We start from the raw sequence: 27,225 nt of genomic DNA, 5'->3' as shown, positions 1-27,225 counted from the left end.
AAGCTGATAATAGAATCTGCTTCATGTGCTTGTCATGAGGCTGAAATGAAGTGAATGCAGGCTTGTAGAGCACCTGGCACCACTCCTGGGGAGAGATAAGGGCCTTTAAGTATGAGCCCTGTTAAGTCCTGCCTCTGCCTGTTCATTCCAGCATGCTGAAGCACTTACCTGTCTGTCATTATGCTACGTATTCTGCATTATCCTATTTAGTCTGCTAGGAAATTCTAGAAAGTAGGGGATATGATTACTCCGTTTAGTCCTGAGAAAAATGAGACACAGAGAGGCCAAGAGATGAGCCAAGATGACATGAACTGGTGAATGGTAGAACAGTGTGTGGATCCCAGGGCTTTGTGACCCAGTGTCTTTTTCATTAACTTCAGTTTTAAGCTGGATTCCCTCTCTCACTGATGGCATCACATATATGGATTAAGATGGACTAGGATGGAGTGAAACTGCCTATCTGGGAATCTCCAATCCCCGCCTCTTAGTTTCCGCCTCTTGGTACTAGGGATAAGACCCAGGGCCTCGTGCATGCTAGGCAAGCTCTACTACTGAGTTACACCCCAGCCCTCCATTTCTCTTTTTTTGCCTTTAATGGAGTTCACAGAGCCTTCAATTAGTTGATCAACTCCTTTTCCATTAATGCAGTTTTGGGGAGTAGTAGCCCTGCCTCCTCACTTGATGTTTACTAATTTCTTGGTGATTTTGCCCACTCCTTCTGACCCTCTTGACCTCACAGTATATATTTGGGCCACAGCAAGCCCTGGCTAGGCTGCACATGAAGTTTGGGCTTGGGGCAGTAACCAAGGTGTTGTTTCCAGGGGGACAGCAAGAAGATGGAGGATGCCAGTGCTTACCTCACTCTGCCTTCTTGTCGACACCATGTGGAAAACAAAGGGTCCCCTTTGAGCCGGAGCTACAGCAGTGTTGGGGGCCTCTCTGTCAGTTCCCGGGATGTGTTCTCCATTTCCACCCTGGTGTGTTCCACCAAACTCACCCAGAATGGTAATGAAACCATCAATAGTTTTGTCTGTGGTATGGATGTGTACATGTGTGTGTGCATGAGTGTGTAAGCCCAGGGAAGTCCTGATGTGGATGCTTTGGCCATAATAGTGATTCTGCTTGTCTGGATTCTATTGTAGTGGGCTTGCTGGGTTTGCTGAAGTGGCGAATGAAGCCTCAACTTCTACAGGAGAATTTAGAGAAGCTGAAGATTGTGGATGGAGAGGAAGTGATGAAGGTCAGTGGGACTTCACTGTACTTGTGACAGAACTTTAAATCAAGAGTAACTCAAGTAGAGGAACAAAATGTGGAAGGAGATAAGATGACTTTCTCTCTGACAATAAGACACACTGTCCTAAGCTGTGAGGCATCTTTATTGGGAAATACGGGGGAGTGATTCGGCTCAAGACATGAATACTCACCCTCAGAAAACTCTGGCTGTGTTTAGTCTCTAGAAATCACTCAACCTGGATGTAGACCCAAGCTCTTCCATTTACCACGGGCTTGGCATATTTCTCAGAATCGCTATTTGTGTTCAAAGTTATAACATTTATAAATATTCAGCACAGTCCCTTACATGCAGTACACAATAAGTGAACAAAAGCAATAAAATATAGAAGGTTCAACAAATAGTGTATTGGCTAGTGTATTTTCTGTCACCGAGACACAATGTCTGACACCCACAATTTAAAGAAGTTTAATTTGGATCAAGGTTTCAGAGAGACTCAGTCTGTGATCGGTTGGCTCTAGGCAGAAATATAATGGTGGAAAGGCATGGCAGAACAAAGATGCTTAATCCATGGCAGGGGAGCAGTGCCAAAGAGAAAGGAGTGACGGACCAATCACAGACCAAGGCTGCCCCTCCTTGACCCACCTAGACACACTCAGAAGTGTGCTCCACCAATCCCATTGATGGATCTCCAAGCCAATCAGGTTGACACTCCACTGTAACTGCCATAAATAGTAAATATTATTTTTGTTGTTGTAAGTAGCCATACATAGTAGTATAGTAGCAGTATGATCTTGACACATTGCTAGAAATAAAAAGTATTCTTAGTTTATGCTGCTTGGAGAACATTATGTATTAAAGATGAGAAAGAGAAAGACATCAGGGCTTATATTTAAAGTGAAGCAAGCAGAAAACAATGCAAATGTCAGACATATTATTGTATCCTCATGCTGGTGGAGAATATAAATTGTCTGAAGCGCAGGTCCAATTAAAGCAACCCTCCTCTTCAGCATTATGAATTGGTACGAGGTTTCCCCACACTCTTGGTGGTCTGGTTTCTACCAGGAACTTGATGTAGCTAGAAACTCTCAGATTAAACATCCTCTATGGTAGCTCTGGGTTTTGAGGGATTATAGGAAATATTGACTCATTGCTTAGAGGGAAAGGAATCAAGTTTTGCTTAATTGTCCATCCCTGGAGAAACAATGGTAGAATTTCCAGATCAATGCTTTCAGTGTACATTATTGACTCACTTACCTTCAGCAATGGCAAAGAAATCCCTGAGGCATCCCTTTGATAAGGTCCATGCCTTTGGGCAGCTTGTGGAAGTCAGATGGGGGAAATTTCACTGCCTCCTTTTTTGATTCTCTTCTTCTTCTTAAAAAAGCTTGTTATTAAAATATAATTATGCATATAATAAAATAGGTATGGAGCACTTTTGAGTACAGCTCAATGAATTTTTATATATACATGCCACATACCTAGCACCCAAATGGAAATACAGAGCATTGTAGACGTTTTCCCTCATACCCTTTTCGATCATTAATCCTCTGAGGGGCAACCATAGCATCATAGGTAGGTTTGGCCTGCTCTTGAGTATCATAAAAATAGAGAAAGAATGAGTATTTTTGTCTGACTTATTTTTACTCAACACAGTGCTTGCGAGGTCATCCCCATTTTTGGATATGAAGTGGTTTGCTTCGTATTGTGCAGTATTCTGTTGTGAGACAAGGCTGCCATATATACCTCCTTGCTGCCATTGCTGGAAAGTTGGCTTGCTCCAAGTTCTGGCTCTTGTGAATGATACTACCCGGGACCCTTGAAACATGACATGTGGCAGATGCACACCCCATTCTCTTGGGTAGATTTCTGGGACACCTGCCCTCTTTCTGAGTGCGACCTTTCTTTTTTGTCCAGTTTCTTCAGGACACTCTGGATGCCCTGTTCAACATCATGATGGAGCATTCTCAAAGTAATGAGTATGACATCCTCGTCTTTGATGCTTTGGTAAGAGAGGGGGGCAGCTGTTCCATGACATTTGTCATGGATGCATAAGAATACTGAGAATGGTGGGTTTCCTGGCTCTTTTCATGAATTCTTTGGAGGCATTGTAACTTTTGGCAACTAGACAGATGTATGAACTACTGTTTTTCTTCATTTCTTTCCAGTTCATTTGAGAGCCTGGGGCATGGTGGGTGAAAGGGGAATTTTCACTATTGATGTTAGTTGACACTGATCGAAAGACCATCAGGCTGGATTCTGTGAATGATCACCTAGGCCACTGGTGGCGAACCTTTTAGAGCTTCAAATGATAACAAACAACTGGCTGCAGCACATGTGCCATACGTTTGCTGCCACTGATACAGACTTTCCATGAATGCTGGGTGTTAGTCTCTGACTCCAGATGTTTCTCTCTCTCCTTTACATTCTTCTCCTCATGTCCTCTGACTCACCTGAGTCATTACACTCCTGCCATCCTGGAAGCTGTCACAGTGTTTTACTATCCAGATCTTTCTACCCTGTCTTCCCACATGACCTCTTTCTCTTTTGCTTATTGCAATTCACATTTTTTTTGGAGTCTGATGTGGCCAGTTTGTTAAAAAGAAGCATAAGAAACATCTATATTAGTGTTATCAGGTGATAAGTAAAATTTTAATGTATTAACCCACTGTGTCACAGACATTTGCATGTTTAAGGAGGTTCCTGGAGATAAGTGTGACTTAAAATCTAGTGCTTTTCAAGAAGGTTCCCTAGAATGCTAGCCTTATAAGAAAGATACTTCATGACTAAAAGATGTTTTGGTTAAATAAGTTAGAGAAGTGCCCAATATTGCATGACCATCTTGGAGATTTACAATATACATAAGTATATTACGGAGCCTAGAAAGTTCTGCAATAAAGAAGGCAGTACAATAATGATAACCCAAAATTTCTCTGACTTATTTGACCATGAAATCCTTTTATCTTATAACACCCTGAAGCCTACTTCATGAAACACTCTTTGGAAAGACAATTATTTTAGTGAAAAAGGCTATGTATTAGAGAGCTAACTCTGGCAAAATAATTTTGATAGGGGTTCAGTTATGCCAGGTAACTATGATTTGCTGCCCTGAGTTTGTGCCCAGAAAATAATTTGTTGCATCTTTCTCAGATCTACATTGTAGGACTCATTGCAGACAGGAAGTTCCAGCATTTCAACACAGTCCTAGAGGCTTACATTCAACAGCATTTCAGTGCTACGTTGGCTTACAAGTAAGTAGCAATGCATCCAAGACTTTCCTGTACAACTCCTCCTTTCCCTGCAAGGATGCATAGGGCACAACAAAGTGGAACATTTTTCTTTTGGCAAAAGTCTGTGACTTCTCCCTTTCCTGACCCAATCTAACCCATGCCCATGTAATTTGGATGTTCTAAAAAGTAGGCAGAACGCAGAGATTGGGATGTATACCTGATGGGGCCAGTAGTACATGGAAGTGTTCATTTATTCATTCATTCAGCTAGTCAGCTATCATTTACTGAGCCATCACTTGTAAACATCAGGACTCAAAGGCTAGAGAGAAGAGAGTGCCCATGCCCAGTAGCTCAATATTGGTTAGGTATAGGGAATTGAGAATGGGAGATGGGAAATAATGGTGGAAAGTCTGATGGTGGCCAGCTTGTGAAGAAGTAGTTTAGAGCCTGTCCTGTCCTGTTGGGAATGTAGAAACTTAGAATGTTTCTAAGCGAGTGTTCCATAATGATTACAAGATCATTTTCTATAGAAATAAAAAGCTGAAGAAGAGGGTGTCACCATCAATCATTATTCTCACTCATTGCCTGATTATGCCTAGTTTTCCAAGTCCAAAGATTTTTTTTAATAGTTACTTTTTCCTTTACTGGCTTTTTATAGACAGGAAATACTCACTCATTCCCTGTAGTAAATACATTTTTAAACAGTTATTTTTATGCTTGCAAACAAATAGTGAGCTTGGGCTATTCTGTCACCTTTGACCTTAGATTGAATGCCTTATAATTTACTGAGCAAACTAATTACCAAGCTGTGGGCTAGAAAGAGGTGTAGTTTGAAAATATTGTCCCTTATTCAGGAAGTTGATGACAGTGTTGAAGACTTATTTGGATACCTCCAGCAGAGGGGAGCAATGTGAGCCGATCCTAAGGACTCTGAAAGCTTTGGAATATGTGTTTAAGTTCATTGTTCGGTCCAGGACATTATTTTCACAGTGAGTACTTGTTATGTAAGAATAATTGATTAGCTCTGCAATTCCTTGGGTATAGAGTCATGTTTTTTTAAAGACACACTTTTAAAAATTATAATCAGCTTTTGATTTAAAAAACTTAAAAATCCAAATCCAACCGAAGAGTTATGAGTATGCAGTAGTTGTACACATTAAAATCATTTGGGAAAAAGAAAAGGAATCTTAGTATGTTGCAGTTCTTTTTCACCAAATGAACATGATTTATGATTTGAGGTTCTTCTGTGTTTCATCTAACATCCTTCACTTGATTGAAGATAATTTTAAGCAAAGTTTCCAGGAGTCTATATTTAATTTTAGAGGGGTTGGGAGTGGGGAGAACATAACTCTAGGACTTTGGGATTTATTTGGCTGTAGTAGGTTGTGCCTGGCAGATAAGCTGGTATTTGCAGTTGACATGTCTGACCTTGGGATCCTAATACCAAACAGGTGGATATGTCATATCACCTTAAGAGACTTTGGTGATTCGTATTACACAAGTATCTATTTAAGGGGTGCTGGAGATGGAGGCATTCAAATATGACCTACGAAAGAACAACTTATTTTCATCTTAGCTTTAAGGCAAAGGTAGGTAGAGAACTGGTTATATGTGTGATCAGATTGGTTGTGTGTGATGGAAAATAAAAAATACAAGAAATGTATTCTTGATATTCTTATCAGTGTAAATAAAAAACACTTGAAATTGTCTTAGGGAGAAATAGGACTTTCTTTTACTTTACATTATTGAAAAATTCTTAGTGTATATTTGTCTTTGGGTATGGCTGAATCCACATGCTCAGCATGAATGGATCATATCTATCTTTCTAGATCTTGACCTTGCTTTCCTTTCTTTGATTGCCTTCTGAAGCTTATTTTCCAGTGTGGAGGCCATTAGAAGCCATAGGATCATATTCCATGAAGCAGCCCCAGGTTCCTTGCTATCCCAACAAAACTATGCCAAGAACTGTCTTAAGTCATGTGCTAAGATCTTAATGAAACAATGTGGCAGGGGGTTAAATAGGTATCTTGTGTAGTCATGCCCACACTGACCATGGGTCAGACCATGGGTATAGATTTGTGTGAAGAGAGGACTTTGCAAAATAAAGCTAAACTCTATAACCCTCATTTGATCATGACAATGGATGGATTGCTTAAGCTTCATGCTCAACAAGGCATCTGAAATGGGTAATCATTTGGGATCTTCCTAAGAAACTCTTTGAAATTGCAGATATGTAGTAGAGAGATGCCACATAACCTATGTCACTTAGGTTATTCTGAAAGTGAAGTGTCTGTTTCAATTTCTCTGGCTTGTCATTTAGTTAAATCTTAGGCAATATTCTTCCAAGATGAGGAATGCTTCTCAATAATTTGTAAAGCATTAGGAGAACAAAACAAAAATTTTCTGAGTTGAGTTTCTTAGAGTTCAAGGATTGAGACATTGTAGTTCTAGATTAATAGGCAAGGGTATGTCATCCTATCTTCCAACTGAGAATATTTGACCTATAAGAAGGATACATCTTTTCTTTTCTATTCATATCTTCTTCCCTAACTCTTCTCTTTGATTTATTTCTCCTCCTCCTTTTCCTTCCTTCTTTCCCTCCTGCCTTCTCCTTTTTCCTCCCTCCATGCCTTCTTCCTTCCTTTCCTTCTTATCTTCTTCCTTTCTTACTTTTCTCCTACTTACTGGAACAATGTACATTTGTTCATTTGCTTTCTTTTTCTCTGCCTCAATGCATGTCATCTTGCAGAAATGTTAACACTTCAATCAGTGCTAAGTGGCTTTGGGCTCTTTAAGGAATGTAGTGATCTGTTATTCCTTGCTGTATCCTCAGCATATGGAGCATCACTCACATTTGATCAGAATGGCTACCTCTAAGATAGCACAGACTTTACCTTAATCCCTTGTTTGTTTTTTTGTTTTGTTTTGTATTTTTGGTACTGGGGATCTAACTCTGGACCTTGCTCTTGGGAGGCAGGGGGTGGAACCACTGAGCTAAATCTCTAGCCCCTTAATCCCTTATTATGAACAAAAATGTACGCTCACCTGCAAAGGTGGTCTGTTACCTCATGGGAGGAGAATGTAAGTTTTCATTGAAAAATCTTTAGTAATGATCTCTGGTGGACCCTCAGGGACACTGGGAAGAATTGGGGTTTTCCCCTATATCAATGAGCATCTTACTTGGGAAACTAGAAGATAGAAGGCTCAATGCTTTGAGATTCCTAAGCCAGCTGGTAGGAAGTAAGAATATAATTATTGCTTTTGGGTGTATTGTGTCTGGTATTGTGTTTCTGTTTCCTGTTATATCTTTGTTCTTTTTCCCCATGTGCATAATTGCAGCTGATCTAGCTCCCATTATTTGTTTCCTTGCCACTTTTCTTTGCACACACTGCACAGGAACATTTGCAAGGGAAAGGATTTTCTTGTATCAATACGTAGGATGCAGTTGGGTATAGGAGGAGAAGAAGAGGTTGAGGAGGAGTAGAGTTTGTATTTTATTAATGTTTGCAAAATGATTCATTTTAATCTATGACCAAAGAAAATGAGTTTCTTGTCCTCACTCCTTAGGTCAGTAGCTCCCGAGTCAATGTCTAGGGCAGGTGTCTCTGGCCACAGCCTGCACCACAACTGAAATGGAAGCTGGAAGATCAGGTCACAACTTTTGCCACAGAAAGGCAGTCGTGAAAATATGGAAATTCCTGAGTGGTGGGGATTGTATACAGAAGACCCTGAGTCCATAAATATGACCTAAATATGGCTGATAAATACTAGGCTTTCACAGAATGACTGATCTCCTGGGAGGTAAATAGTGAGGAATCTGAGGCAAGAGTTGAGGTGATTATCTTCTGGGCATTGAACTTCTTTACAAAACCCTTTCCCAGATCTTTAATCCTGAAGCTCAGATACCAGTGGTGCTGATCCCTGAGGCTTCTCAGCTTGTGGAATTACTGAGTTTGCAGCAGCCTGAGCCTCCCTGTGCTGCGATGGGCACTGAGCAGCTCCACTTCCTACTGCCCGGGCACCAAGCAGCAAGGATAGAGTTTCTGCAGGCGCAACTCTAAAAGAGAGGAGACTAAATGCTGGAGCTGCGGTGGGATTTGCTCCCACTTGTCCTTGCTCCTCACACATCTGATGTGGCCACAGCCCGCAGCGTGGCCTAATGATTATGAGTGCAGGCTGCATGCTGCACAGACCATGGGGGCAGTGATATTTCTTCCCCATAAGCCCCTGGCTTAGAGGGTGACCCAGGCTCTCTGAGCCTCAATTTCTTCCTCTACAGATAGAGATCAGCCGGGTGATAGCATTTTGTTGATGAAATGAGATTACAGGCACAAGGCATTCCATTCAGTAACTGGCACTTTTCCATGAGGGACCAATGTTCACTGTTAACATGTTTTCACTAGAAGAAACAGCAAGAGTGCCTATTTCAAAAGCTCAGGTTTAAATTAGTAAGAGGAAGTTCCCATGTTTTGATTCAGTGTAGTCTAAACATTACTTGCTGTTTATTTTTTAGAGGAGGCAGGTTACCTTGCACCAGTTGTCTGTGCTTTTTCAGGACTTTTCTGGCCTCATGAATTCACCTTGTTCTGCTTCTGGCCCCTTGAGTGGGCCCTGCCCCTGCCTTCTGCTCTCATTTCCCTTGGGAGTGTGATTGGGCCCCTTTGGCCTGAGCAGCTGTTACACAGCTGGCTGGTCCCTGCTTGCTCTGCTGTGTCTGCTCTGCCTCTTGACTCCTGCTCTGCTTACAGTCCTGGTTGCTCAATTCATGCTTCTTCCTCCTCTGTTGCAGCCCCAATCTCCTGGTGGGTATCTCTACTTTCCACAGGCTCCTCCTTCATCCCTACCATCCTTACCACCTCTGTTGCTCAGTGGTTAAAGTCAGAATCTCCAAAGACCAGCTGCTGGAGTTCAAATCCTGGGTATGAACCCTACCATTGCCATTTACTAGTGTTTATGGGAAAATGATTTAATTTGCCTAAAGCTCAGTTTCTTGGTTGTAACACAAGCACAATGCTAGTACCTACCACGCAGGCTTGCTGTACAGATTGAGCTACAGTATGGAAGGCACTCACAGGGCCGATCACTCCTGCTAAGCACATTCCACACATCATGTCCAGCAGTCTTCATACAAATCCAATGCAAGACCTCATCTTCTGACTTCATCTTCTTCTGCACCCTACTCACCCCGCACCAGCCACACAGACATCTTTGCTGGCGTTGAGCTCCTTGTGCAAGGCTTCTGCACCTTTCTTCAGACATCTGCTTGCTCAGCTCCCCATCTTGGTCACATCTTTGTTCAAACATTTCTTTCATGACTTTATTTAAAAATCACAACCCCCAACCCCAGGTCTTCTCATTTCCTTCCTTCTCACTCTGCTTTTTTGTCTTTTCTTCTCACCCTAGAACTAACCATATGTTAGCAAACTGTATAACACTTATGCTTTTTTTATTGCCTACCATGTCAACTTTAGGAGGACACAAATTGTTGATGGCTATGTGAACTGCTCTATTTCAAGAGCCAGCAACAGCATATGGAATGTAGTGGGCACTTGTTCAATATGAAATTGGGCCCCATTTGGGGCCCCCTTTCTCAGATAAGGTGATGGAGGCTTAGATTCAACCTCAAAGATTCCACAGCAAAGAATTAGCAGAGCAAGGTTGTGCACTGTGCCTTACTTGATTAAGCCAATTTGAGAGCCAGAGCTTTTGCTGTTCTGTGCAAGTGTGAAATCTTGTTGGCCAGCAAGAGAGGCTGTTTTGAGAGAGAGCAGTTCCGACTTGCAGGGTCAACTTTGTGGGTGCCCTCAGGAGCTGCTGGGAGGCCCAAGGCTTCTTGGGCTTAGATGCTCGGTCACTTGGTACCACACTTAAGCACAGTAGGAATTTATTAAAGAGAATGAGGACCTGGAAGTGTCCTCACCATGATGGTGCATCTGTGCAGGCAATCATGCTTTAGCTTCATTCCCAAGGAAAGAATAAAGAAAAGCTGCTGTGGGGAAGGCTCGGGGGAGGTCATACTCCTTGGAGAGAGCATGCACTCTACATCCTAATGAGAGCCACAGCATCTGAAAGTGCCATCCTGCTTCCCACCCCTCACCTGGGCACCTAGAAGGACCACCCTGGTGTGCACAGTGCCCTTGGTCTGCAAGGGGGGTCGCCACTCCATTCATCTAAGTACCCTGGTGTGGCTCCCCTCACCCAGGTTTTTCCTGAAGTGTCTTCAGAGTCCGTGACATGAAATCACACACCAGCTCTCAGGTTCTCTCTTTGCCTTTTTGTTTTCCATGTGCTAAACTCTACCCACACCCTTCTTACTGTCCCCATCCCCACCAGGTCAGTTTCCTTTAATGTAAATATTCCATGTACATCTAGCTCATCTCCAGGTCACAAATACGCCAGGCAGCAAGATTGTCTGAAGGAAGCCCAGGCATACCCGGGGTAGCCTGTCATCGGAGGGAATACATAAGCTTCTGCCTTTCTAAGCAAGTATGAATTCAACTTGAAGGAACTTGCCCATATGATTTGTTGTCATTGTTCATGTATGAATAAATATTAAAATGCTGTCATCTGTTTATGCTGACTATGGGCCAGAATGCCTGTCACATTGTTATTCCTGTTGCTCTAGCATGTAATTTGTTTGCATGTTAATGCCATTTGTTCCTGTGTAAGCCCTAGTTTTGGGGTTTGAATATAATTTCAGTTTTTGATGACAGCAATGGCTCTGTAAACTGCACAATTGCAGTTAATAGAATTATTTTATGATAACATTAACGTGGCATCATATCAAGATGGAAAACTGTCATCAGAGGGATATCATCAGTTACTTCTCTTTATTATCTTTTTTATGAGTTGTTGGGCTGCGGAGGGAAAGCTAACAACCTATTTCTCATGAACATATGTGAAAGCACTTTGTCAACTGTTAAGTAAGTTGCTATTACTATAACATGAAATCGTGCTTATACAACAACTTTTAAACAGTTCTCTTTTCCCTCTGCTTAGAGAAATATTGGTTAACACTTATGGAACACCTATTATGTACAAAGCACTTTATTAAGTGGTGGGGACTCTGAAATTAGTAAGCTAGGTTCCTAAAGAATTGGCATTGTAGTGGGCAAGGTAGACATGCATCCTAGCCATCAAATCACCCTTCCTTTGGATAGTAAATAATCAGTGATATAATACAAAATCCAATGCTACAAATACTTGCAAGTGGTTCTTAGGAAGCCAACTGGTTTGAATGACAAACTCCACCTGGGGAGGATCAGTAATTCTTCCTACAGAAATGATGTTTTAAATATTGAAAGGTATTTGAGAAGGCAGCTACTGGTTGAAAAGAGAATCCCACATTGCAAGTTTAACATATGGAATAGAACTACCACTTATCCTTGCTCTTGCTAGATAGCACTTATTAAGCCTCCCTGTGTGCTTGGCCTTGCATCACTTTTCACTCTACCTAATACTTGAAACAATCTTGCAAAGTATAGCTATTATTATGGTCATTATGTAGAAGAGGAGATGGAGGCCCAGAAAGGTACAGAACGAGGCTCTGGGTCACATAGTTGATCACACAATTGGTAGGGAGGGGCTGACACCTTGTATTTTTGTACTCTGCTGTGCCAGTGCACGAATAGCATGTTTATAGAGGACAGTGGTGCTGTGGTTTGGATAATTGTCCCCCTCAGGTCCAGGTATTAGAAGCTAGTTCTCTAGCCTGGCTAGTTCTCCAGCTAGTTCTACCAGGCTGGTAGAAACTCTAAGAAGTGCAGTCTGATGGGAGGTCTTTAGGTCATTAAGGGTGTGCTCTCAAAGGGGATTGTGGAACCCACGTCCTTTCTTCTTCCTTGGTTTTGTTTCTTGGTCATGAGGTGAGCAGTTTTGTCCTACTACCATGATGTGCTGCCTTAACCAAGCCCAAAATCCACAGGGTCAACTGATTATGGGCTAAAACCCATAAAACTGTGAGCCAGAATAACCATTTTCTCTTTGTAAGTTGATTAACTCAAGCATTTGTGACAGTGGTGGAAATTACTAACACACACAGCTAGTAGGTGAAGCTGTAGTGGAAGAGGAGAGCATGATACACCTGGACAGGTGGGTTGAAGCTAGGTTGTGAGACCCTTGAAAGCCAAGGAGCTTGACTCCATCCTCTGTGCAGGGTTGGAAGAGATGCTACTCTCTGTCCTGAGAGGACACAGTGAGTACCCCAGTGGGCATACAGGTTAATCCACTGACATCAGGTAAAAATATCAAAATTTGTTTTATCCCAGATGAAGAAATTTTAAACTTTACAAACACTTGCAATAGCACATGGATATAATTTATAGGTAAACAAGCATTTCTTGAGAAGCTTGACTCAAATTCTTACACTCAAAGGAGCAGTTTGCAAAACCACTGCTTTTGGCAGAGGGAGCCACTGACATTTTAAAGCATGATTAGATTCATGTTTTAGAAAGATTACTGCAGAGTTAGTGCACGGACGAAAGCACAAAAGAAGGAGGAAAGCGGTGAACAATCAGTAGTGAAGGCATCGCAATAATTCAGGCAGGAAGACTTCAACTCAAGCAATCACACTGGGGCCAGAAAAGAAGAAAAGGAAGAAGGCAGAGTCTGTAGAAAACACAAACCTTTTCCTCTGTTCTCACACCTCAACAATTCATGAAGACATCTGTGGCCAAATATGTGAGGGATTTTCCCCACACTCCAGCCAAGCAAGTGATTCTTCAGCAGACACTGACTGGGTGTTCAGTTTAGGTCCCCGGTTCTATCCCACTTTAGATGCCATTTGCAAGCCCTGGGTTGTTTTTCTTGTGCTTCTGACTGGCTGGCTATAAATCTGTTTCCCTACAACTCCCTCCTTGGGTTCATTTAATTTTCTAGGTCAGAGAAGCACTTCTGTTTACTAGTTATATAGGATAGCAATGAACACCCAGTGAAGAGATGGATAGGACAAGGCATGTGGGAAGGGGTGCAGAGCTTCTGTGCCCTCTCCTGACTCACTGCCTCCAAGGATCTCCTCATGTCCCACTGTCCAGAAGCTCTCTGAACCCTGTCATTTGGATTCTAGGGAGGCCTTATTTCATAGGTATGGCTGACCAAACCATTGGCCATTGGTGATTAATTTAACCATGGATGGCTGTGACCTCCCCAGAGGTAGGAGTGGGGCTGAAAGTTCCATTCCTCTACTCCTTCCTGGACCTTTTCAGTGACCAGCCTCTGTCTTGAAGCTACCTAGGGACTGACAATCACCACTCAAGACACTTATCACTTGAAGAGTTCAAGGATTTTAGGAGTCATGTGCCAGGAAACAGGCAGGAAGACCAAATATAGATTTTACAGTATTACATCATGATTTAGAGATGACAGCACTGCCAGAACTGATTGAATGTGATAATGGAACTGAAGGAAGGCTGAGTCAGGTGATCTGACGCTGAACTTTCTGGCCTCTTTGACCCAGTGTTTCAGACTGGCATGAATATAGAGGAGAAAGAGGTTTTTGTCATATGTTTGGGGGCCTTACCTAAAAATTTTAAAAGGGAGGGCTAGGGATGTAGCTCAGCACAAAGGCCCTGAGTTCAGTCCCCAGTATGGAAAAGAAAGGAAGGAAGCGGGGAGGGAGGGAGAAAAGGAGGAGAAGAGATCACAGCAGTAGGCAGAAAGCCAGAGCCGGAAGGGGTGTGGCCTTTGCTAAGGTGAAATCCTAGGCTGGCTTCCCTTGCCTGTCTTTCAGAGGCTGGGCAAACTTTTTCATACTCTGCTCACAGCAAAGTGTAAGACATTGGTCTTGTCTGCTTCCATTGTCCTTTTAAATGGCTTCATTTTGCAGAACAAGACTATCTGTGCTGTAGACTGTTAAGGGAAAAGGCAGGAGGACACCAGCTATTCATTCTTCCAGGTTGAAGCAGCTGATGATTTCCTTTTCTTGTTAACTCCTTGTTAGGAGTCTGGGAGCTGGCTGGCTGGCAGAATCCTTACCTGAGTGCAAAACTGGCTGTTTCTGTCAAAAAGCAAGGCTTGCACTTCCTCAGAAAATGACTTAGATAGGAGAGGCATCTACTAAATAAATATGTAGATTTAGGAAATGTCTTTGCAAATCCCTTGTAGCCAAATATGAACATGCTGGCTAAGAGGGATCTTGTTTGCCAGAGGGGTGAGATTTACCAAGCTAACCCAATTGCCAGGGGTGACGAACTGAATTAGGATGACTAGATGTACTTTGTGATGCACTTGAAATACACTCGAGGCTGGCATCTCTCTGCAGGAGAATGTGTTTCCTTAATAGGAAATAATATATTACTCGGTTGTTGGGCTTGCTGCTTATTGTATTTTTTGAGTGGAAGAAAAATGGAAAAGAACTTAGTCATGAGGCACATCTGGTCCCTGTCCTTTAAATCTCTAAACTTGTTCCTCCTCCTCTTAGATGTATTCTCCCAATGTGGACTCTGCAGAGGCGTGTTGGTTTTATCCGTCTATACATCTGTTCACCCATCTATCCGTTCATTCACCCATCCATTACTCAATAGTCATTTCTGAATCTTACTGTTTGGCCAAGTTTCATCTAGGCAACTATGGTGTACAAGAGAGATGTAATCTCTGCCTCATGCCAGGAGAGACAGAGAGAGAGAGAGAGAGAGAGAGAGAGAGAGAGAGAAAGAAAGAAAGAAAGAAAGAAAGAAAGAAAGAAAGAAAGAAAGAAAGAAAGTAGTTGCAAACTGTGATAAATGCCAGCGAGGGAAATAAGCAAATACAGTTGTCCTCAAAGAGAACTAGCTCCAGGACTTCTCAAAGAGAACTACCCGAATCAATACTAAAATCCAGAGGCTTGAGTCCCTTATATAAAATGGTGTAATTTTGTATAGCATCTATTTACATTGTTCCTTATGCTTTAAGTCACCTCTAGATTATTTATACTACCTTGTACAATGTAAATGCTATGCAAGTAGTTGTTACATTGTACTATTTAGGGGTGTCTTTGTTTCTTTCTCATCACTAGAGCAAAATACTTGACACTTGCAACCTAAAGGCAGAGGTTTATTTTGGCTCATGGTTATAGTCCGTGGTCAGCTGGTTCCAAGGTGGAAATGACATGGCAGAGGGCCTGGGGAGAGAAAAAGTGCTCACATCATGGGGACCGGGAAGCAGAGAGTGAGGGAAGGAGCGAGGGAGGGAGATGCATCCTTCCAGATCATGTGCCCAGCAACCTTCTTCTGACCAGGTCCAGCCTCCTAAGGAACAGCCAGTCATGAACTCATCAGCAGGTATCTGTCCCTCCCCATCAGTGACACAACACCCCATAATCCCATCGCCTTCCATACACGAGACTTGGCGGGGGGGAGGGGGCATCAATCTGGCTCTAAGCCGTAACAGAGGCTAATGACGAGAAAAATGCCTGTACACATTGGTTCAGATCCAATTTTTACTTTTTTTAATATTTTCTGTTGGCGTTGGTGGAATCTGCAGATGTGGAACCAGTGGGATCTACCCTGTGGGCTGCAGGTGAGCCTCCTGGTAAAGAGAGGTGGCTCTGACTGCTTGGGTTTGAATCAGTGTCTGCATGACCTCGGACAGATAAGGTGACCTGTCTGCTTTAATTTCCTTGTTTCAAGTGAGGATTACTTTCCAGTGTTACTGTGAGGATTCTGACAGAGTGCTGTTTAAACTGAAAAGAGAGCCAGCCACAAAAAGGGGTAGGAGGAGGACTTTCAGGGAAGAAAAGTATAAGCAAATAATGGGAATGAGTTTGAAGTTTTCTAGAAAATAAGACTAGTGTGGCTGATGTGGAGTGGGCCAGCTGGAGAAGAGTACAAAGATGAATTTGGAGAGTATGCTGACTTTCTCATACAGGACATGCCAGTTAATGTTGACTGCCAGCTTGGCTGGGTTAAGACTCCTGGAGAGGTGACCAGATGGTGAAGAGATGAATCTTATTAATGGGTCAACCCATTGGGAGGCACTAACCTTATCAGTGGGTTAATCTCACAGCCCATTCAGCTGTGAGGAGGTGGGTCCTAGTTGGAGGAAGTGGGTCCTGGGGACAAGACCTTGGGGACTGTATTGGGTCTCTGGCTCCCTCCTCTCTGTTTTCCTGTTCTCTGCTTCCTGGATGGGAAGGACCGAGTGGCCTCCCTCCACCATGCCCTCTACCATGTTGTTTCTTCCTTGGAGCCAGTAAGCTATGGGCTGAAAGCATGATCCAAAATAATTCTCTCCTTGTTTAAATTGTGTATGTCAGGTATTTTGTCCCAGAGAAGGAAAGCTAATATGCAAGGATTATTCTCAGTGTTTTACAAAGTTCCTAGAAGGTGTTTAGCTGAAAATGCTTACAAGTCAGGTCGCACACTAGAATACTTCTATGGCAAGAAAGGTTTGTGTCATGTGCCAACTTTGTTTTCAGAGCCCTCACAAGCCTCTTAAGTTACCTTGTATAAAATATACATGACATAAACTGTCTTCCTTTGATTAAGTGAATTACTGAGAAATCCCTATACTTCTTGCCAGCTCTCAATTCTGATAAGCATTATTGTCCCACAGTCAGATATATTGTTTCTTAAAGCCATTTATATTTCAGCTATTAAATTTTTGATTGAGGTTTTGGAAAGGTTGTTTTTTAAGTATATGTCATGGTCCTTTCTCAATTATCTGTTAGTGTATGGATATAAAGACCCATATTACTCAAATTAGCAGATGCTGTCAGTCATTTGATGTGATCATTAGAGTGTACTGTGGAAAGGTACATGGTTGTGTAGAGGTATACTCTTCCTAAAAAAAAGTTCTTCTAAAGTACAATTTTCTCTGCTCGATGGTACTATATTTTTCTTTTTCTGATTTTCTATTAGATGGGAATTATTGAAGGGAGGCAAGCCTGCATGTCTTGGGTATCATGAGGGCAATAAAAATGAAGAGGGCATATTTTGTGAATAAGAATAGTCATAGATGACTGTTCTTGCCAACAATTAAGAATATCCTAAATTGTATGAGCCACAGCATTTTATAGCGCTGACCTCTCTTTCCTCCTTGAAGCTCTTTCTCCCTTTGGCTTCTTTCCTTAGTCATCCTACTTTTCTGACCACTCTGCTGCTCTCTCTCTCGAGGTCCTAAATGGCTCATATGGGCCTTCTCCTAGTGTCACTGTATGTCATCCACCCCTGCCACGAGCAAATCCAAACCATTGCAGAGAACACAGAAAGCCAGCCTGACCTTTTCCTCCAAGTTGCAGAGCCACATATCCCATTGTTTACTTGCTCTCTCCCTCTGTAGCATCTCAACAGAAATTCAGAGCATATTAAGAATCAGATTCTTGATGCCTCCCTCTCTCAGACACACAACCCAGCATGTAGCATGAGGCCGAAAAGGGGAACTCGCCCTTGACACTTTGTTTTCTAATACTCCCCATTTGATGCACAGTTAAGTCTCAACCTTTTCCTCTAAAATACTCCTGTAATTCATCCATATCTCTCCCTGGCTACCTCTCATCATTCCACATCATTTAGCTCAGTGGTTCCGCCGCCTCCCTCACAAGCGCAAGGACCCGAGTTCGATCCTTGGTACCAAAAAAAAAAAAAGGTGAAAATGGTACATTTTATGTACTTTTTTTTTTTTTGATACCGGGGATCAAACTCAGGACCTTGCTCTTGCGAGGCACGCGCGGTGCCACTAAGCTAAATCTCTGGCCCTACGTTGTATGTTTTTAAACGCTATTAAAAAAATAAAAGTTCATTACTGCTCCTGTTATCTTTGACCTTTTACATTTGTTTTCCTTCTTCCTGAAGTAAATATTTTAGAATCAAGTTTGGTAGATTCTGTTGGCAAAACCTCTGTTACTCTGATTTTCTACTGAGACTTGGACATTTTCCTAGGTCTAGATGCATAGTTCTGTTTTACTGTTTGTTTGCTGACAACTGTTGTCTTCTGCTAAGGTTTACTGTCACTGTTGCTCTCATCTCTGCTTTTACTCTCTGACACCTCTTAACTTCATCTCTTTGTCTTTGATGCTCTTCAGTTTCACCATGGTGTTAGGGATGAGTTTGTTTTTTCTGCTTGAAGTTAGTTTTCCTAGATAGGAAGTTTTGGCTGCTTGATACCAATTCCAAAATAATTCCCATTCTTAATCGTTTTTTAACATTTCTATTTTCCACGTATCCTGTTATTTCTCTGAAAGGGCAACCAATGTATATTAGATCTCATTATATTTTCTAGGTCTCATAAACTCTATTTCATATCAGAAGTGGGGGACTTTATTCTAGCCAATTTCTTTGAATCTGTTTTTCAGCTCACTAATTTCTCTGTTCTGCCTCTCTCACATGTTGGTTAAGTCATTGAACTTTTTATTTCAATGATTATATTTTATTACTTCTCAGAAATTCATTTCTTTCTTTTTCAATTCTAAGTTGTCATTTTTATATGTTTTTTATTTCTTGGTCATATTTGCAACCCATTGCTTTTGTATTTTGGAACATGTTAAGTCTGTTGATTTTATATTCTTTGTTGTATAATTCCAGTGGGGAATATTTGTGTGTCTGATTCTATTGTATTGTGTCTGTTTGGGTAGCTGTGTTTTTAAAAAATTGTGATTTTTAAAAATTGCCCATCATTGTTGTCATTATTTGTAGTACTGGAAATTGAATCCAGGCCTCAAGTGTGCTAGGCAATTTTTTTTACCACTGAGCTATCTCCCTTTCTTTCCTCCCTCATTTCTTTCTTAATGAATTTCATTTTGGGAGATTCGTGTATGTGTGTAATATGCTTTGATCATTTCCACCTCTGTTATATTTCTTCCCCTTCCTTTCCCCTTCCTTTTCTGTAATAGTCTTCCTTTTATTTTCGTGTTTTCTATGTTGTTGTTTGAGATTTTACATATAAGAGAAAATCTGCAATGTTTGTCTTTCCAAGTCTGGCTTATTTCAATTAACGTGATCAAATGGTAGCTGTTGTTTAGCTTTCTGAGGAAACTCAGTACTGATTTTCATAGTGGTTGTGTTGATTTATGTTTCCACCAACAGTGTATGAGGATTCTTTTCCTCACGTCTTCACTAGCATTTACTACTTTTTGTATTGCCTGAGATAACCATTCTGACTAGGGTGAATGGAACCTCAAAGTAGTTTTGATTTGTATTTCCTTGATGGTTAAAGATGTTGAACATTTTTCATATACTTATTGGCCATTAATACTTCTTCTTTTGAGAAGTATCCATTCAGTTCATTTGCCCATTTATTGTTGGGCTATTTAATTATTGGTGCCAAATTTTTTGAGTTCTTTATATTTTTTTGGATTAATCCTCTTAGAAAAGTAGCTGGCAAAGATTTTCTCCCATTCTGTGGGCTGTTCCTCACTCTGCTAATCTTTTCCTTTGGTGTCCAGTAAGTTTCTTCTAGGAGTTTCAAAGTTTAATGTCTTATATTTGATTCATTTTGATATGATTTTGATTCATTTTGATATCTCAGAGTAAGAGATAGGTATCTAGCTTCAATCTTTTACATGTAGATATCTCATTTTCCCAGCACTGTTTATTAAAGATACTGCCTTTTCTCCAACATATGTTTTTGGTATCTTTACCAAGAATTAGTTGGCTGCAGTTATGTGGATTTGTGTCCTCTATTCTGTTCCATTGATAGATGGGTCTATTTTTATGCCACTCCAATGCTGTCTTGTTTCTGTGGCTCTTTAATATATTTTGAAATAGGGTATTGTTTTTATCTACAGCATTGCTCTAATTGGGCAGGATTGCTTTGGCTATAATGGGTCTTTTGTGCTTCCACATAAATTTTAGTATTTTTTTTCTAGTTTTTGAAGAATATCATTTTATTTTGATGGGGATTGCATTGAATCTGTAGATTGCTTTTGGTAACATGATCATTTTAACAATGTTAGTTCTGCCAACCCATGAACATGGAAGATCTTTCCATCTTCTAGAGTCTTTTTCAATTTCTTTCTTCAGTGTTCTGTAATTTTCATTGTAGAGGTCTTTCACATCCTTGATTAGTTTTTTTCCTAGGGATTTTATTTTATTTTTTGAAGCTATCATGAATAGAATTTCCCTGATTTTGTATCTTATCACTTTGTTGAATTTGTCAAATCTAAAAGTCTTCTGGTGGAGTTTTTAGTGACTTCTAAGGACCATATCATCTGCTGGTAGGGATAACTTGACTACTTCTCTCTTTTCTCTCTTTTATTTCTTTCTCTTGACTAATTGCTCTGGCTAAAATTTTAAGTATTATATTAAGCTGCCCAGCCTGTGTTTCTTAAATCTTATTTTCCTTTATCAGTAGGTGTGTGTGTGTGTGTGTGTGTTTTATTTTCTTCCAAATAAAATCAGTTTCCTCCTATCCTTCACCTGAAGGCAGTACCAACCAGAGACCTCTCTAAGGTAAATTTTCTATTTGTGGATACAAACAAGGAGCATGGATTTGCAAAAACCAAAAATAAAACAAAGCACAGAAGATTAGCGTGTAGTTAGGCATTCTCAAGGGAGATGTGTTTACCTTTGCCACCCAATACCAAGGACTGGGTAGTTTTGTTACTATTACCTTTTGCTGTTTCTTCCTCTCTTATGAAGAAGATGTAACAGGCTACTATGTAGCTCAGTGGCAGGGTGCTTGCCTACCATGCAGGAAGCCTAGGTTAGCTCCTTCACAACAGAAAAAGCAAAGCAAAACAAAACAAAGAAGGTGTAACAAATGAAGAAACCGGTTTTATGCAAGGGTCTCCAATAAGCAGGCCTTAGGGTCTAGCAGTATCTCATTTTTTTATTCCTCAGTAGCCATCAAGACAGAAGTTTCAAGACACTAGGGTTTGACAGATGCCTGGCCAGGGAAGTTGGCCTTATTGTTCTGAAATACTCAGAATCTGACTTTGCTTTGTGTTTGTCCTGTGTGGTTTACTTACTTTCTTGACAGTTTGGTATTTTATTTTTAAATCCATCTCTGGTAGTTGTTTTAAGGTTATTTTCCATACCACAATGTCAGAAATTGAGAGCTTCAAACTTTCTTCTGTCCTGCGGTCGGAGGGATCTTTCCACAGTCAAACCAGATCAGGAAACAGCAGTGTCCTACCATCCATGGGCGATGTGTTCCAGGACCCCCAGAGGATGCTTGAAATTAAAGCTAGTACTGAATCCTATATGTTTTTTGTACACATACATAACACTTAAAACCATTTTATGAATTTGTTACAGTAAGAGATTAACAACATGAATAATAGTAAAATAGAACAATTACAATATACTTTAATAAAAATTATGTGAATGTCCTCTCTCTCTCTCTCTTTCTCTCTCTCTCTCTCTCTCTCTCTGAATCAAGACAGATGTGAATATTTTCTGATTGTCTTTGACCAGGGGTAACTGAATCCACAGAAGGCAAAATTTCAGAAAAGGCAAGACTACTGTACTTTCTTTGAAACCCTCTTAACTTCTTGTCATCACTCTTTTTTTGAAGAAGGGCCATATGGTGGGCTGGGAGAGGCTGCTATCCTGGCCCCTGGTAGCCTTTTGGGCCTCCATTCCCTTGACCTCCCCAGGTTTCTTCCCCCTGGATTCCATGGCCTTCACGCAGTCCCTCTACTTCACTGCTCTCCCTCCACTTCACTGCTCTCCCTCCAGCTGCAAGGCCTATGTGACTGCTCTTCTTGAGGTCTGGCATGCCCTGCCTTCTCAATTCCATCTAATTTTCTCTCACTCACCTTTACTGGATCACCTTAAGGGAACCTGTCCCTGTATATTCCAGCTAGGTCAAATCTCTCTATTATGTTTTCATTGGCCACACAATTTGTCCTTGAAGTATGTGTCCCAGCTGCTGTTTTAGTGTTTGGGCATCAATTTTTATATCTCTAGAGATTCCTTGTAAGCACAGTGATTGGTGCATAGTAGGTGCTCAGCAGATTTTTATTACTTGAATAAATTACATCACAGAAACCCTAAACACACCTGCTTGAGCAAAGTAAAAGCAGCCATTCTCTTAGAATTTAGTCTGTTATTTTTCAGTTTTTCTTTCTCTCGTCCATTTTGGCTTGCTTCCTGAGGTGACTTGATTTCTGTCCTCATTTAGTTTTAGGCCAGGTATGCAGAGCTGAGGCAGCAAGGTCTGATGACTGACATTCAGATTTGGATTTAAAGCTCCCCCGTTTGGGTCAGGGAACTTCTTTATTTTTTTCCTCCTCTGATATGATTTAATATGAAAACTAGCACAACCTCCATTGCAGTAAGAGTTAAAATGTGGCCCCTCCTAAACCTCAGAGGTCAACACAGAGCACGTTAAGGACTCTGCCCTTGCTCTTGCCCCGCAGCCTTTGGCTGCTGTGTGCCTTGCATTATCAGCATTTCTAAGGCTGGCCTCTTGCCATTTTCCCTCCCCTTTTGGAAGGCATCTGTTGGGCAGGCAGAAGGTGTGTCTTGTAGGTAGTTCAAGGGTAACCTCGGGGCCTGGAAATCAAAAGAAAGTACACAGCTTTTTACTGTGTTGGTGTTTCTCAACGTTTTTAGAACTACTATACTCCTAGAGCCTATGGCTTCTATAAGCCTTTTAATTGAATATTTATTCTTCTTTACGTTCAGCAACAACACATTACATACATATTCTGTGCATACTCATCCATAAGACTTGGCTCTTCTTTTTAAACACCTTCAATGATAGCGCAGGAAAGCAATTGGAATATTTGCTTAGTGCTAGAGATGCAGTTTGACATTAGCAATCAAGAGTTCATCCAACATATTTATGAGTAGGTCACTGTACTAGATGTTGTAAATACAAGAGTGAGCTGGACAATCTCAGGCCCAGTCTTCACAGACTTTTTAGTCTAGTTGGGAAGAGTCGTGAAGTAGATAATCATGTGGGTGCATACAAATCCAGGGGAGGTATGCGAGATGCCCTGGAAGCATGTAATATGGTCAAGTCTTCCCACAGGGAAGAGAGGCTATGCTGAGGAAGTGCCATCAAAGCTGTGACCTGAACAATGGCTAGTAGGTGTCAGCAGGTGAGAGGAAGAGGGTGTAATAGGTGAAACCAGAGGCAGAGGAGCTTCCTGAGATGAGAGGAAACTTCACTCCATTCATCTCTGGAAAGGCCAGGGTGGCAGGAATTCAGTGGGCACAGGATAGTGTCTAGTGATCACCTGGATTTTCCCACATAGAGGGGTGGAAAGGTGCCGATCTTGAAGACTTTTTTTTTTTTTTTTTTGGTACCAGGGATCGAACTTGGGTCTTTGTGCTTTTGAGGCAGGCGGTGGAACCACTGAGCTAAATCCCCGGCCCTTAAAGACTTTTAAATATTGGGCCATCATGGGTAGCTATTGTCCTCAAGGAAATGAGGAACTATTACAGGATTTTAACCAGGAAAATGCTGTGTTCACATTTGAGATTTTACAAAGATCTCTCTGACTGTTGTGTAGAAAATGGACTGAGGAAATTGACCATAAGGATTCTGAGATTAGTTCAGAGCCCTTGCAGGGGAAAGGTGATGGAGCCTTGGCCGATGGTGGGGCTGCTGCAGGGTGAGAGGAAAAAATGGCTCTGAGAGGTTGCATAACACGGTCTTGATAACTGAGTGCTACCTACACTTCCAGATCCTCTGCACTTGGGCATGGTGGCACACACCTGTAATCCCAGCTCTCTGGGAAGATGAGGCAGGAGAATTGCAAGTTTGACTTCAGCCTGGGCAACTTGGCAACATACTGAGATCTTGTCTCAGAAAAGAAAAGAAAAGAAGGAAAAGGAGCTGAGGATGTAGCTCTGGGTTCCATCCCTTGTAACCCCACCAAAAAAAAAAATCTGCTACTTCTTACCCCCGTGCTTTGAATTGGATATCCCTTGATCCTTGTGCTGTGCTTGGGAACTCTGGAGGGTGAGCAGTCTTGAACTTGAAAGATCAACCTGCCTCATCCTGACTCTTTGATAGAAGCCAGTTAAGAATCTTGGAGGTTTGGGGCTGAAGGTGTAGCTCAGTGGTAAAGTGCCTGCCCTGCATTTACAAGGGCCTAGGTTCAATCCTCAGCACTGCCTGCCTCTACAACCCCCAGGAGACAAAACAAAAACAAAAAAGAATCCCAGAAGTTTATCTCTATGATAAAGTAGTTTAATTAGAGATGAAGGAACTAAGGCTTAGGGTTGAATGACCTCCGAAAGTCACAACCTTAACTCGTATGGCCCTGGTCTAGCACTAGTGCAGATTCAGATTGATCATGGCTCTTCCTACTGTGTTGCTCTCTTCTGTCAGTGGGTCTGACCCTCAGCCCTTCTGCTGACTCATGATGCAAACTTTAGTGTTTGAACTCAGTGCTTCCTTGGGTGTTTCTAAGTTTCAAAACAGAGTTTTATTGCATGGGTATTTTAAAACTGGGCTATTAGTAAAGATAATGTTAAAAGTTCTATTTAACTGCAAACACCAAAAATGTCAGGGCTCCCAGTGGAACAGAGCAGAAAACCTAGGGTTAATTATCCTTCTCAAGAAGCCTGGACTCAAAGAACAAAGTTCAGATAGTCTTGGCACGACCACAGTTTAAAGTAATAACAGCTTGACATTTCTTAGGGAATTGTCTCTCTAGCTGCAGTCTATGCCAGAAACCAGGAAGCAGGTAAAACATCAGCATCTCTGTCCTATGGCCTCCGGTGGGTGGCATGACCTTGTGTTAAATCCCGGGCCTCCAGCTCTGGTTCCCACAGTGAGTCTGAAGGAATTCTGGAGAGAGGCTTTGAGGAAAAGGATTGCTGGAGGCAAGCCACAATCACTACACAGAAAGAGCAGTCTCTCTGTGAAAATTAACTGTAATGTTCACTTGTTTAAAAATCAGAATAGGATATAAATAGGATATAAAAGTGTATAATGGCACCGTTGTCACAACACGGTCCCTATTCCAGGGAGTAACTGAGTTGTCAATGTGATACACAGATTTTCAGATTTTTCTATTTGGATTGTGTATGTAACCATTTTGCAAGTTTTGGTTGTTATCACTGAAGAGACCATGGAAACTTCCTAGGTTATTTTTTTTTTCTAGGAAAGAAAATTCAGATTTTCTTAATCCTTAGAAGATCATTCTGTTATAGTGATTTTCTTTTTTCTTTTTTCTTTTTTTTTTTGTTCTTTCATTGGTATACTTTAGGTATACAATTCGTTTACATTTATCATTGGGTGTTTGTACCTGTACATGATATATCTTGGTTCTTATTTTTTTTCCCATTACCTGTGTGCCCTTCACCCCCTCCGCCCTTCCCTGTTTACATAGATTTCATTTCCATTTTTTTTTCTTTTCTCATAGTTTTTCCTTTCCCTCTTTTCCTTTCTCTTTCCCCTCCCTTCACTCCTTTGCCTTTGGACCTTTTTTCCTATTTCAAATTATCAATTATTCATTTTAATCATTTTAACCCTTGTTTACACTATCAGTTTCTCACAGTAGAGAAACTATTCGGTATTTACACATGTGTGTCCTATTTATTTCACTTAAGAGTATAGCCTCAATATGCATCCATTTAGCTATAAATGACTCTAGTTTTTCACTCTTTATGGCTGAGTAGTACTCCATTTTATTAAAAAACTACATTTTCTTTATCCAGCTTCCAGTTGATGGGCACTTAGGCTGCTTCCAAGCTTTAGCTATTATAAACTGTGCTGCTATGAACATAAGTGCACATATATCACTGTGGTATGATTCTTTTAATTCTTTTGGCAAGATACCCAGCAGAGGAATAGCTGGGTCAAATAGGACCTCCAGCCCTAGTTCTTTGAGGTATCTCCATACTGACTTCCACAGTGGTTGCACCAGTCTGCACTTCTACCAACAATGGAGAAGGGTTCCTTTCTCCCCACAACCCCACCAGCATTTGTTATTTGTTGATTTCTTGATAGCAGCCATTCTTTCTGGGGTGAGGTGGAATCTTAGTGTTGTTTTCAACTGCCTCTCTCAAATGACGAGTGATGTTGAACATTTTTTCATATATTTGTTTGCTGCTTTTACTTCTTGGTCTGAGAAATGCCTGTTCATTTCAGATGCCCATTTTTGAACTGGGTCTTTGAATTTGGGGGGGTCTGATTTTTTTCAATTCTTTATATATTTTAGATAGCAGTCCTTTGTCTGAGGTACAGTGCTAAAATTTTTTTCCCACGTTGTAGGTTGTCTGTTAGCTCTGCTGGTGGTTTCTTTTGCAGTGCAGAAGGTTTTTAATAGGATGAGATCCCAGTTGTTGATTTTTTTCTGCTAGTTCCCGTGCTGCTGAGGTTTTATTCATGAAGTCTTTTCCTATGCCAATGTCTTTTAAGAGTTCTACCTAACTTATCTTCCAGCAAGTTTAGTGTTTTTGTCTTAATATTTAGATCTTTAATCCACTTCGATCTTAGTTTAGTGCATGGTGATAGGTATGGGTCTAGTTTTAATCTTTGGCAGGTTGAAATCCAGTTTTTCCAACACCATTTATTAAATAGGCTGTCTTTCCTCCAATGATGGTGGTTGGCTCCTTTGTCAAAGATGAGGTGGCTGAGCATGTCTGGAGTTGTTTCTGCATCTTCTAATCTATTCCACTGATCCTCAGGTCTGTTCCTTTGCCAGTACCATACTGATTTTATCACAGCAGCTTTGTAGTATAGTTTCAAGTTGGGGATTGTGATACCCCCAGCCATGTCTCTGTTGCTTAGAATTGCTTTAGCTATTCTAGGTCTCTTATGGTTCCAAATGAATTTTTGGATTGTTTTCTCTAGTTCTGTGAAGTATATTGTTGGAATTTCAATTGGCATTGCATTGAATCTATATAGTAGTTTTGGAAGTATGCCATTTTCACTATATTGGTTCTT

General features: G+C 41.2%; 1 protein-coding gene across 2 annotated transcripts in view; it reads left to right on the top strand.

The window, feature by feature from the left end:
- Positions 1–27,225, top strand: part of Dock2 (dedicator of cytokinesis 2) — a 433,172-nt gene that overhangs the window by 78,241 nt on the left and 327,706 nt on the right. For both annotated transcript variants that reach the window (XM_021239768.2, XM_004836400.3), the window contains exons 18-22: positions 822–1,005; positions 1,143–1,240; positions 3,149–3,238; positions 4,382–4,482; positions 5,316–5,450. In XM_021239768.2, coding sequence (XP_021095427.1) covers positions 822–1,005; positions 1,143–1,240; positions 3,149–3,238; positions 4,382–4,482; positions 5,316–5,450 — 608 coding nt within the window. The remainder of the gene's footprint in view (positions 1–821; positions 1,006–1,142; positions 1,241–3,148; positions 3,239–4,381; positions 4,483–5,315; positions 5,451–27,225) is intronic.

Source organism: Heterocephalus glaber, unplaced genomic scaffold, assembly GCF_053883595.1.
Source record: "Heterocephalus glaber isolate CG9 unplaced genomic scaffold, H.glaber_assembly_v1.0 deba00001606, whole genome shotgun sequence".
Taxonomy (NCBI): Eukaryota; Metazoa; Chordata; class Mammalia; order Rodentia; family Bathyergidae; genus Heterocephalus; species Heterocephalus glaber.
The sequence above is the reverse complement of the archived record's forward strand: the minus strand, read 5'-3'. Positions and strand labels throughout refer to the sequence as shown.